The following is a 13,960-nucleotide window of genomic DNA, read 5'->3' as shown; positions in this document are numbered from 1 at the left end:
AAAAAAAACATCTAAAGGGTTTTACAGTTAAACATCTAACGGGTTATACTGTTAATACTTACACTGTGTATAATGTTATACATGAAGAGTAAAAAGTTTGTGTTTAAAGATCATCTGACAGTTTCTACTACGATGCTGCCTTTTTTCTCTTTTCCACACCACAGCGTCATGTGGAATCTTAGTTCCCCAACCAGGGATTGAACCTTGCACTGGAAGCATGGAGTGATAACCACTGGACTGCCAGGAATACCCAGTGCAGCCTCCTTTTAATATTGTTTTAAAGTCCTACTGGGCAGCACTTCCTCATAGGAAGGTCTTTTTAGTATCTTAGATATTCCCTCAAAGGGACATTGAGTCCAACATATTCAGTTTGTCTCTAAAGTGACTGGGGCTTCCCTGGGGTCTCATCGGTAAAGAATCCACCTGCAATGCAAGAGACACAGGAGATGCAGTTTGACCTCTGGGTGGGGAAGATCCTCTGGAGGAGGAAATGGCAACCAACTCCAGCATTCTTCCCTGGAAGATCCCCATGGACAGAGGAGCCTGGCGGGCTGCAGTCTATGGTGTCGCAAAGAGTCGGACACGATTGATCACACCTGCACCCCCGCACCGACTGCATGCATGCTCTAAAACCCTTCGGTTCCCTCCTAGTGTAAACTCTAGAGATGTTCTTGCACATGTGCACCAGGATGCGTTGTCAAGATTGTTCCTAGCATTGTTGTTCATAGTAACCCATCAGTGGAAACACCTCGATGTCCATCAACAGTGAAACTGAGAAGTTGCAGTCCAGCTATCAATAGAATACTATACAACAGTGAATTTAAAGAAGTGCTGCGACATACAGCAGGAAGAACGAGCCTTACAAATACAGTGTTGAGTGAAAGAAACAAATCATAAGAGGGTACAGGTGCTATTCCAAGTCAGCAGAACTCAGCTATGTGGTTTTGGGAAACAAACATAGATTTTAAAATAACCTGTAAAGAAAAGTAAATAAGTGATTGTCATCAAAGACATAGAAGGATTTACTTCTAGACTGAAAAGAGGGCATTCCAGGTGGCTTCTGGGATGCTAAGAATGTTCTCTTTTTTGACCTCTGTTTTGGCCACACAAGTGTTTGCTTTATAATTATTCTAAACTCTATATATGTTTAAAGTAATCTTCTATAGGTATATATCACAATTTAAGAAAACTTCTTACCTTTAATAAATTAAGGATTTCTTCAGTCATATCATGAAATGTATCTGGAAATTAATTTTTTAATTAACAATTACTATGAGGTAGTTTTTTTTATTATTTTTGCCTTATTCTATTTCCTTCTTTAATTATAATGATTAGAGTACAATACTTGAAAGTACTAAAACTATACCTACTTTAAAATATTCAGCAAAGTGTTAACTAATTTGCCTGTTTGTTTTGCTTACCTGTTTTTTAAATTTTTTTGCTATAATTTCTTAGTATAATTAAGATACTACACAATCTACCATTTTAAAGTGTGCACTTCAGTGGTTATTAGTTTATTCAGAAGGTTGTGTACCCATCACCACCATCTAATTTCAGAATATGTTCAGCACCTCATTCTCCCCTCCCCAGGCCCTACTCACTGATATACTTTCTTCTCTGTAGGTTCTCCTATTCTTCTTCTAATTAATTAGTTTGGCTGCACTGAATCTTAGTTGCAGCACATGGAGTTTTTAGTTGTGGCAAGTGAACTCAGTTTCAGCATGTGGGAGGGCCCCCTGCATTGGAGGGTGGAGTACTAGCCACTGGACCACCAGGGAAGTCCCTCTCGTATTTTTCTTTATAATGTAGTGAGATTTTTTGCTTTTTTTTTTAAGTTTCATAGATAACAAAGTGATAATGGTTATGTGTGAGGGATCAGTGGATTGACAAAGGTTATGGGTTTTGACAATATATGATTTTGTACCTATTCCATTTAAAAAATAAGAATCATAGGGATTTGTTGAAAATCATTAACAAAAGCTTTAAATAAGACTACTTGCTACTGATAAGTCTTCAACATGGATTGAATTTAATTTTCAAGAGTTAAATTTATAATTTATTACTAGCAGAGTTCACTATGAATATGATTTAAAGAAAGATCATTTCAATTATATTAACCAAGTAGAAATACTAAAGATCTCTCTTTTATAAATTAATTTCAGTAATATTTTCAAAAAAAACAAAAACAGTGCCTACTACATGGCTTTTGTTTGTTTGTAACTGTATTGAGTTCTTTAATCACAAATAAGCAGAAAATAGGTAACCAGTGGGAAGCTGCTGTATCGCACAGGGGGCTCAGCTGAGTGCTCTGTGATGCCCTGGAGGGCAGTGAGGCAATGGGGTTGGCGGGGTGTTGGCGGGTAGAAGGGAGGTTCAGGAGGGAGGGGATATATTGTACAGAAGAGCTCACGCAACACTGTAAAACAGTTATCATTCAGTCAATAAAAAATAATAATTATACAGAATTTTAAAAGTAAATAAGCAGGGCTCAAGAAGTGGTTTTTGTTTATTTGTAGCCTGAAATTTTTTTTTTTCACTCTTAACTATTAGCGTATATTTTGGTCCCTAGGCTTCAGAAGAAGTGTCAAAATCACTGCAAGCAATGAAAGAAATTCTGTGTGGGACGAGTGACAAGGAGCCCCCAGTGGAAGCTGTGGCCCAGCTCTCACAGGAGCTCTACAACACCGGGCTGCTGGTGACACTCATAGCCGACCTACAGCTGATAGACTTTGAGGTACACCATCTGCCAAAGGATGACAGTTGTGCTTTTCAATTTTTATACACATGACTACCAATATTTGACTGTCATTTTTTGTTACTGTTGTTGTTGTTCAGTTGCTAAGTTGTGTCCGACTCTTTATGACCCCATGGACTACAGCATCCCAGGCCTCCCTGGCCCTCACTTTCTGCTGGAGTTTGCCCAAGTTCACATCCACAGACTTGGCGATGCCATCCAACCATCCCATCCTGCTGCCCTCTTTTCCTTTTGCCTTCAGTCTTTCAGGGTCTTTTCCAATGAGTTGGCTGTTTGCATCACATGGCCAAATTATTACTATTTATATATTATTTAAAATCCCATTTTCTCCACTAAAACTTCTAAAATCACCTTAATCTTTTTTTTAAAAAAAAGCAAAAGGTATACCATAGTTAAGTTTTATGCAGCTAAGTAGTGAAGTTAATGGTCAATAATAATAAAAGATAACTTGAGTGCTTACTGAATGTTGTACAGTTTTTAAGCTCTCTTCTAGCTTAATTCTTTTCTTTTTAAGTTTTAAAAAATATTTATTTATTTGGCTTTCCAGGTTTAATTAGGGCATGTGGGATCTAGTTCCCTGACCAGGGATCAAACCCTGACCAGGTATTGAACCCAGACCCCCTGCATTGGGAACATGGAGTCTTAGCCACTGACCACGAGGGAAGTCTCTCATTTTATTCTTAAAGCAACCTGTATATGATCAGTACTATATTATTAGCCTTGATTTATAGATGAAGACTCTAAAGTTTAAAGATATTAATTTCCCCAAAGTCACTCGGTCACTAAGCGCCTAAGCTGAGATTCAAATGTAGTATCTCCCAGGCCTGTTTCTTTAATTAAAACATTTATACCAACGATTTAAGAATTTTTTAAAATGCTACTAATATAGGATATTTCTCTCATTTTTTGAAAGCAGTTATACCTAATTACTGAAATAATATGTAAAACAATAATCTAGAAACATAAGGGGTGAATGTGTGTAAGCATTTTGTTATCTATGGTATGTCTAACTTAGAACAGTGGTTTCTCAATGAAATGTGTGGTTGTAAGACACATTTCATGATGGAAATCTTGGTTTTGATTTGATTGTTGTTTTGCTACTACTATCAGGCTTTAGATACTGTCAGGTAAGCGCTTGGATCTCTATTAATTCTCAGAGATAGAAGAGAATGGAGATTTCTGAAGTAAATTGCTTTAGTTTTGTCACCGAGGAAGTAAAAGGAGACTCATTACAGTGATGGACCAAGATAAGGTCGGGGCTCTGGGGATGTGTGGAAATACTAGCTCACGGTTCTCTGGATGGCTTAGATGGAAGACAGTTTTGGCCAACTAGAGCTGAGGAGCGGAGAAGGCAATGGCACCCCACTCCAGTACTCTTGCCTGGAAAATCCCATGGATGGAGCAGCCTGGTAGACTGCAGTCCATGGGGTCGCTAAGAGTCGGACACGACTGAGCGACTTCACTTTGACTTTTCACTTTCATGCATTGGAGAAATGGCAACCCACTCCAGTGTTCTTGCCTGGAGAATCCCAGGGACGTGGGAGCCGCCGTCTATGGGGTCGCACAGAGTCGGACACAACTGAAGCGACTTAGCAGCAGCAGCAGCAGAGCTGAGGAGGAGGAATGCAGGGCAAGACTGCTCTGTGTGTTTGACTAGAAACAAGATTGTCTGAGGGCCCCCCAGGGCCCAGATTTCAATTCAGCCTCCCTTTTAGAAACCTCTGTCTTGTCTATGGCCATACCACTCTGAACGTGCCCAATCTTGTCTGATCTCCAAAGCTAAGCAGGGTTGGGCCTGGTTAATACTTGGATGAGAGAAACGTGTCTTTTTCTTCCTTCCCTGCCTTATCTGTTTCTCTAACTTTGACATTTTCTGCTCAGTTATCTCCTTTCTTAGTTTTCCCTCTAGCTTGTCTTGTCTTTCTTCCTCCCCATCTTACTCCCTATTTCCCTTTTTAAAAATATTTTGTTTGGTTATTTATTTTGGCTGCACTGGGTCTTAGTTGCAGCATGTGGGATCTAGTTCCCTGACCAGGGATCAAACAAGGGCCCTGTGCATTGGGAGTGTGGAGTTTTAGCCACTAGACCGCCTAGGAAGCCCCTCCTCATTTCCTTTTTTAAACCAGACTTAATGGAATTAAAGTGTAGTTTTATCTTTGTGTTTATATACTTTCATGTTTCCTTAATTTAGTTTAAAATGAGGTATTATGGACATTTGTAGGAGCTGTGCATAGTGGGAAAACCCTTGACTTAGATTTAGAATTGTTTATGTATGGAGTCCCTGCTCTGCCATTTGGTAGTTAGCAACATAACCTCTTTGAGACTAAACTTTACCATCTATAAAATAGGAATAATATCAACTTACAGCATTGTTTTTAAATATTAAACTAAGTAAAATATATATACATATATGTGTTACGGAAGAACACTTAAATATATATGCAAATATATAGATGCCAAATAGTATATTCTCATCTTCTCTCCTTCTTAAACTTAAGTTAAATATAATCTGGTTTATTTTTGTTATAACCCTTGATGTCTGTTTCTTTGTTTGTTATTTTAGTTTTAAACTTGGTTGGTGAGTGACCGTAAATGGGAAACTCCCCTGCTCTTGGAAGATGGTGTTAGATTTCTGTAAATCTATTGTTTTGTGTGTTTCCCTGAAAGCAGCAGTGTATTAAGCTACTATCATCATTAATTTAGCTTGAGTTAGTGTATGAGATTAACCTAATCTGCAGTGGGATGCTGGAAGGACTATGACCAAGGTTGGTTATGTTTTGAAGACTGAGTCAAGGGTGAAATATTGTCGGGTCCGGTGACCTTGTGAAGCCTTGAGCAACCACAGAATAGATAGGCTCAAAGCGCTGGCCAAGAATTGAGGAGATGGGAGTACACCAAAGAAAAACTTTGTATGTTTCACATCTTTGTGTTGCATTGACTTAGGTAACAAAAGAGGAACAGTAAGAAAATTTACTTCAAAATTATTTGGGAATTAAGTCATTAAGTTGCCTAAAAATGGACTTCTACATTATCAAGTAGAGTAAAATTTTACTCTCCAAAATCCTTGGGGAAAAATATTTATCTTTCTGAATATTTGAATTTTCCATGTAGCTGAAGATTAAGTTAACTCTTCAAATGGAGAGAGATAAGTAGATAAGTAGTATTTTTGTGGCTTACTTTACATTTTCTTTATAAAATGCATTGTAGAGGTGCCTGTCCTCCAAAATGATGTACTAGATGTAATAATTTTCCCTGGTGACTCAATACTATCATTACAAAGGCTTGCTATAGTGATAATTGCAGGCAGTTTTTTTTTTTCCCCCAGCATTATTGAGGTGTAGTTAACCAGACAGCTCTTGACTTTGTTCATTCAGTTGTCACCTAGAACATAGTTATAAATGAATGTGATATTCAGTAGGTGAAGCCGTCCTCCTCAATCAAGCCCACAGAAAATAAATACTTATAAATGCTTCTTGGTTGAATGAATGAATGAAAAGCAGTTAAAGTTGGAAACAGTTTAGTTTTAAGCCTTCCACCGATTACATACAGTATTTTCAGAAAGAATGCACCATTACGAGCATTATTAGACTACTTGCAGAAATGTACTATCCATTTCTATGGACTAGAAGTGTTAAAGATCAGCCTGCAGGCAGCAACTTTTCTTCTCATGCTTAAAGTATCCATATTAAAAAGTGCGTTTTGCATGTTAAGTCACTTCAATCATGTCTTACTCTGTGCGACCCCATGGACTGTAGCCTCCTCTGTCCATGGGATTCTCCAGGCAAGAATACTGGGGTGGGTCGCCATGCCCTTCTCCAGGGAATCTTCCCACCCAGGGATCGAACCTGCATCTCTTTGACTGTAAAATCTTTGGTGTATTTTTATAACAGGAAAGGAAAATTATTTCTTTAGGGATGGGCTGCAGCTTTTGCCAGATAGCCTAAAAAGATGGAGAATTGCTTACAGAGAAAAACAGACCTTTTGTTTAGAAGACACCTACATGGGCTTTTTTATTCACTGTGAAAAGTGAGGTCTCCAGGCAGTGTTTGAAAGGAAAAGACTGAAAGAAAAGAGCTTAGATTCCTTTTGCAGAGTAAAATAACAGAAATTTGAGAAATGTCCTCTCATTGGCTAACTTTGATAGTAGAAGGAAATAGGAGATAGGAAAAGGGTATAGAGTAAGGGCAATTGAAGGCTCCAGAACCATGACAGAGGAAGGGGCTTAAGTAAAAAGATAATCAGAAATGCTGAGGAATCTTTAATAATAGTGATATGTGGGGTTCAATTGGAAGTTGTTTCTGCAGTGCGCTGTAATTACCCTTAAACCCTTGATAAAGGAAGTATGTACTAATAATATGTTGAATGAAGGAGAAGAGGCGGTTTTCTACACTTGGGATAAACCATATATAAAACAGCTAGTTGAGGAAATAACTGGTTGTAGAAGGCAAGACAATGGACAAGGGTTGAGAGGAGCTAGGAGCAGGGGTTTGAAATCCAGAGCTGACCGCAGTGCTGGTGGCCCGAGGCGTTGGTTTAGATTGAGCTGCTGCTGCTGCTAAGTCGTTTCGGTTGTGTCCGACTCTGTGCGACCCCATGGACTGCAGCCCACCAGGCTCTTCTGTCCATGGGGTTTTCCAGGCAAGAGTACTGGAGTGGGGTGCCATAGCAGAGACTAACTCAGCAATCTGTGTGACAAACCCACTTCCTTCTTCAGAAACCAGGAGGAAAGTAGTGCAATGGGCTGAGCAAAGTACTGGAAGACCCTGCTGTGATGTGAATAAGGGCTCATTAGAAGACAGACCTTTGGGTTACAGTTGTTTAAAAAGAAAACTCATTACTTTATAACCATAAATTTTTGTCTAATCCTTTAAGCCTTAAAGATGCTGACAGAAAAAAAAATTACTTCAGCATATTCTTATGAGTTCCAAAAAAAAAAAAAGAGTTATGGCTGAGATTGCAAGCTTTCTGCTTTATGGGCTCAGGATCAAACTCAGAGCTATGGTTTTTGAGGTTTAGCCAGTATTCAAGACACAGCCCTAGACTCTTTGATGTTTTGAAACACAGTGTGATAAGAGATCAAAGGATGAAAACGTGTTGTATGTTAAGAGTCCATGCATTCATTTTAAAGGCAGGTGTGCCTTGCAGAAATAGGGTGGATACAGTCAACTGTTCGGGTTGAATTAGAAGGCAGCTCCAAAATGCAGAAAACTTCCTACTGTGATATTAATCACTAATGATTATTTCTTGCTACATTAAAAAACTAAAAGCAAAAAAAGCCCTCTAGAATCAGCTTCTCAATAAGCCAGTTTATGGTCCTAAGTTTTTGAAACTTTCTATCCCCTTAAGACCTTTTTATGTTCCCCAACCCTAATTAAAAAGTGGTCCTTAATCTTTGATTTTATTACTGTAAAAATAGAGATCATAAAGCCTTTAGACACAAGCTTTGACTGTACTTCATGCATTTAATGATTTGAAATGCTTACTATGTGTGTAGGGCATTGATTTTATTTGGACTTGACTCTGGTTGTTTGTTTATTTTTGTACCCATCTTTAGACAGATGAAGTCAAAGAATGCACAGGTGGGCAAATATCATATTAAATGGACTGAGTATGTTTGTATATAAACAGCTTTTGAAATAATGTACATGCCATACAATTCACCCATTTAAAATATACAACTTAATGGTTGTTTCTTTAACAGGGAAAAAAGGATGTGACCCAGATATTTAACAACATCCTGAGAAGACAGATAGGCACTCGGATTCCTACCGTGGAGTACATTAGTGCTCATCCTCACATCCTGTTTATGCTCCTCAAAGGGTAGGTGGATGCTTTCCTTTAAAGTAGGTTTGAGTCTGGAAAAGTTGTTAAAAGTAGATAGCGTTAGCATCATTTCAGATATGATCAATTCCCTTTTGGATTCATATTTGCTATGCTTGAAGTCAGCCCTCCAAATCTATGTCTCTGTGATTGTTCAGGCTGCAACAAAATGCTTTCTAAGTAAAATTCCTTCCACCTACTGCCCCTCTTTCCTCCACTTTCCTGTCTTCTCTACCTGTTACATTATAGCTTACACTTCCCAATCTGCCCTCTTTCTGGCTGCCCACTTACCCTCTTTGCTTCACTAGTGGCTCAGATGGTAAAGAATCTTCCTACGAGAGACCCAGCTTCAGTCCCCAGGTTGGGAAGATCCCCTGGAGAAGGGAATGGCTACCCACTCCAGTATTCTTGTCTGGAGAATTCCATGGACAGAAAAACCTGGTGGGATACAGTCCACTGGGTTGCAAAGAGTTGAACACAATTGAGCAGCTAACACTTTCACATTCACACTTTACCCTCTTTACATAAAATTGAATCCCCTCATTACACAAATATACACAGACACGGACGCATACATACAATATCCTTCAATGGTTAGCTTCCATTCAGGTGACATGCTTTCATGTGGGGATAGAATAAATATCACTGTACATATATGGCACCACAGGGCAGCCAAAAACCTAAAGTCTAGTCAGGTAATAAAATCCCCGATTATGACTTTTTTATGTTTGCTCATTTACAAAGGTTTCTTGGGCATTGTGAGGCTACTGTAACTCCTAGGATCAGAAATATGGATGCAGCAAGGCTTGGGGATAGTAGCCTTTTGTCTTTTGTCTCCCCTTCTCTGTCTTTCTACTTTACCATTTTGAACTTCACATGCTATTCCATACCTAGTCCATCTCATCTGTTTTCAGTTCCCAAGTCCTTGTGCATTTTAAAATATTTAATTGTATCAAAATAATACATGCCACATAGTTTAAAAACCAGATATAGGGACTTCCTTGGTGATCTGGTGGCTAAGACTCCGCCTTCCCAATGCAGGGGGCCCAGATTCAATCCTTGGTCAGGGAGCTAGATCCCACATGCTGCAGCTAAGACCCGGTACAGCCAAATAAATAACCAGACTCAACAAACAGCAGCTCTTTGCTTTTTCCTTCTCCATCCCTCAGTCCCATTTACCAAAGACAACCACTTTGATCTTTTTTATTTGTTCATCTGGTATTTACCTCTATATTATGAATTAGGAGCTTTTACTAAGTTTTGATTTGTCCATTTGAAAAATATATCTGTTAAATTTCTCATGGACTAGGTGACAATTTTGTTTTTCCACCACCATCACTACTCCATTTTCCTTCCCCTCACCCTCCCAATACCCTTTATCACAATTTTTTATTTCATTAAAAAGGCACATTTATATTATTATAGCTATGTAGTGTACTATTACTTTGTTTTTCCGTACAAAATATTGTTTTTACTGGAGAATTAAGTCTTTAAATTCTGGAAAGGGCAATATACTTGTATCATGTATTAGGGTAGTTTAAAAGTATAAGAAACCTTAAGCTTTATAAGAAATAGACCCCACAATGTAGTGGCCCCACTACAAGATAAATGTATTTTCACATAATCAAGAAGAACAGATGCTCTAGGTCAGCAGGGGTTCCTTCAAAGAGTGCTTCCTAAGATCACTTTGTTGATTGCCAGGTCAGCCCACAGGAAGGCAAATATACTTGGGAGAATCTATGAGCCAGGCCTGGAAATGGCTTGTATTACTCCCACTCACATTCCATTTGAGAGCACTTAGTCACTTGGCCTCTTAATTCTTAAGGGAACCTGAGAAATGTAGTTAGCGCCCAGGAAGAAGAGGAGAAAGGATTCTGCAGACAGCCTACAGTCTCTGCCCCTTAGTGTTTCTTTGAAAATGTATTCCCTTCCATATTCTCTGTCCTTACTTTCTAGACCTCCTGTTAGTCAAAGCAAAATCTCTGAGGTTGATTTCTTAATTCTTCTCTTTTCTGTTTGTCTTTTTGTCTCACTAGTCAGAAGATATTCTTAATTGTATCTTCCATTGAAGATAAACTCAACTGAACTTTCCTTTCAACTACCCTATTTTTAATTTATAAGAACTCTTTTTTGTTCTCTGATTATTCCTTTTTCTGGTCTCTTGCACTTATCTCTGTGACCTTGGGCAAGCCTCTGCAGCTTTCTACCAAGTCTCAGTTTCCTTATCTGTAAAGTAAGAGTAAAATTTATAATATTACCTTTGCACAAAATAATGTTACATTATATGCATTGTCAGAGAGATTTTCGTGTCCAGACAGGGTTCTGCTATTTACTTGCTAAGACTTTGGGCAAGTTACCTAACTTCCTTAAGTCTTGATTTCCTCACTGCAATCTGAAGACAATAATAATACCTACTTCAGTAGGTCATTATGAGTCTTTTAGTGAGGTAGTTTCTGCAGAGTTTAGCACTGAGCACATGGTACTGTACTTGGTAACTGCTAGTCTAAAAAATTATTATTACTATCCCTCTTAAGAGCTGTAGTTCACACTGAGTAAAATTTTGAACAAATATAATTAAGACCATACATAAGTGTCAGAATAATACTGTAAAGGGAAGTGTTCGTTTTCAGTTCAGGTAGATCTTCAAGATTTAATGGGATATGATCTGCATACCTGGTCATTGGTGGAAAAGGCTGAAATGATCAGTTTGTACCCCCATCTGGAGATTCTAAAATGTTAACCTAAAGCATTTGACATTATCCTATAGGAAACGGGAAGCCATTGGATTGTTTTGGGAGAAAAATATCAGATTTGTGTTTCAGCAAGTGAAGACAAATTAATAGTCATTTGAAGTTGGTTTATAGGACTTCCCTGGTGGTCGAGTGGTTAAATTAATCTCTGGATTAAATTAAATCCAGAGATTAAATTAACTGCCAGTACAGGCAGGAATCTGTCTGCCAGTGCAGGGATCCCTCCGTGTTCGATCCCTGGCCCAGAAAGATTCCACATGCCATGGAGCGACTAAGTCCATGCGGCACAGCTGCTGAGCCCGCACGCCCTAGAGCCTGTGCTCCACAGCAGGAGAAGCCACCGCAACGTGAAGCCTGAGCGCTGCAGAGAGTAGCCCGTGCTTGGCGCAGCTAGAGAACACCCAGGCACAGCAAGGAAGACCCAGTGCAGCCAAAAATAAATAAATTATTTTAAGTTCATCTCCTTTGAAAAAATAAAATGGAGTTAGCTTGTAAATAAGTGATCCCCTGACAATGCTGAAATATGTTGTCCTCCTAAGATATGTTGGAGAGCACATCAGCTGATGTGGAAGAGAAGTGGTGTGGATGGTTTAAAACGGTATCTTCCGCAGTGAGGTCATTATGTGAAAGGAGACATGCAGCTCCACGAACTGCATTCTCGGAGTGGGAATTATTTGCCTGGAGGATCTCCTTTCTGTAGTTGCTGTCACTGAATAGCAGTCAGATGATGGCAACTGTCTCTATTATAATGATTCTTCCTTTATTTTGTAACCCAAAGTTTAAACTCATTCCTTCACGTCCTGCTTTATAGACACCACTTATTGAATGTTTGCTATGTGCCAGGTACTACATTCAGTGTCTTTACTTATGCTGTTTCATTTAATCCTTCTATCAATACTCTGAGGACTAGGTATTATCCTCACCATTTTACAGATGAGGAAATTTAAACTTAGAGTAAGGCTATTGCTCAAGGTTATATATACAACTGAGTGACAGTCAATTTTTCAGTCCAGGTCTGATTCTAAATTCCATCTTAACCATTAATACATCCTTTAAAAGACTTGAAGCCCTTCAAATAGGAAGGAAGAGGGAATTATAGAAGACCCTGAGGACAGAGTAGACAAAAGGAAGCCTCAAATGGAATCACTGCACCTGAATCAACTTTCCCCATCACCATTTTCTAGGTTAGCTTGAAATGCCTGCAGTTTAGCTAGCCGTTTGGTATAAAGGTCAGCATTTTTACTGAATTATGTCTTGCAAAGTTGCTCAAAAACTTAGAACATAACTTTACTGGTGCACTCATATATCAAATAATGATGTTATTTAGGGATATGGTAGTAACATGCTATATTGGACCTAAGTTGAACCATAAAGAATGTAAGACAGAAAGAAGTTGATTCTTGTCTATCAAGGAGAATCATTTGGATATGGGATACAAAACTTGGTAAAAGGATTTGGAGCCCAAAGTTTATGAAAAGATTATTTAAAAGGACTTTCTCACTTTAGACAGACTTTTCTCCTGCCCCATGCAAATGACATTCCAGGATATTGAGAGAATTTTGAGAATGAGGTTGCTAAACTGCTCTTGGTGATCCATAAGGAACCACTGCCAGTGGAAGATGTTTCAAGTCCAATATTAAAATAATAAATTTCTCCTAATAATCTTATTTTTAAAAATTTTATTGCAAAACTTTTTTCAACCATATACAAAAGACAGAAGAAAGAAATCCCATGTTCCAACCTTCATAACCATTGATATTTTGCTGTGTTTTTTTTCCTCTATCTTCCCAACACCCCTCCCTTATTTTTTTTTTTTTTGTAGTATCATTATGAACTAGTGGACTTAGTATGTTTTCATACATCTTATATAATTGTACTTTTAGTCAAGCATCAATTTTTAAGTATATATAAGATGTATAAAAAACAGTAGGAAAAGTTTTATAAAGTATCTTTCAGCAAACACTTGGCCTCCTCAATATAATCAAGAAGTTTTGCTTCTAATCTAGAAACATTTGTTAACTTTAAAAATAACAAGCTAACACTGTCCACTGAAAAGGCCTAGAAGCAGTAACAACCCAATGTTAATGAGTATCCCTAGCATTCAGATTGTAGTTTCTAAGAACCATTTCTAACTAAAAGGAGCCAGAGTCCTTTGTTCAGTTCAGTTCAGTTCAGTCTCTCAGTCGTGTCCGACTCTTTGCGACCCCATGAATCGCAGCACGCCAGGCCTCCCTGTCCATCACCAACTCCCGGAGTTCACCCAAACCCATGTCCATTGAGTCAGTGATGCCATCCAATCATTTCATCCTCTGTCATCCCCTTCTCCTCCTGCCCCCAATCCCTCCCAGCATCAGAGTCTTTTCCAATGAGTCAGCTCTTCGCATGAGGTGGCCAAAGTACTGGAGTTTCAGCCTCAGTATCAGTCCTTCCAATGAACACCCAGGACTGGTCTCCTTTAGGATGGACTGGTTGGATCTCCTTGCAGTCCAAGGGACTCTCAAGAGTCTTCTCCAACACCACAGTTCAAAAGCATCAATTCTTCTGCACTCAGCTTTCTTCACAGTCCAACTCTCATATCCATTCATGACCACAGGAAAAACCATAGCCTTGACTAGACAGACCTTTGTTGGCAAAG

The 13,960-nt window shown here is 38.7% G+C and overlaps 1 protein-coding gene across 5 annotated transcripts in view; it reads left to right on the top strand.

The window, feature by feature from the left end:
- CAB39L (calcium binding protein 39 like) overlaps positions 1–13,960 on the top strand; it is a 93,146-nt gene that overhangs the window by 42,893 nt on the left and 36,293 nt on the right. For all 5 annotated transcript variants that reach the window (XM_002691787.6, XM_059892157.1, XM_059892156.1 and 2 more), the window contains 2 exons: positions 2,570–2,734; positions 8,457–8,575. In XM_002691787.6, coding sequence (XP_002691833.1) covers positions 2,570–2,734; positions 8,457–8,575 — 284 coding nt within the window. The remainder of the gene's footprint in view (positions 1–2,569; positions 2,735–8,456; positions 8,576–13,960) is intronic.

This window comes from Bos taurus, chromosome 12, assembly GCF_002263795.3.
Source record: "Bos taurus isolate L1 Dominette 01449 registration number 42190680 breed Hereford chromosome 12, ARS-UCD2.0, whole genome shotgun sequence".
Classification (NCBI taxonomy): Eukaryota; Metazoa; Chordata; class Mammalia; order Artiodactyla; family Bovidae; genus Bos; species Bos taurus.
The sequence above is the reverse complement of the archived record's forward strand: the minus strand, read 5'-3'. Positions and strand labels throughout refer to the sequence as shown.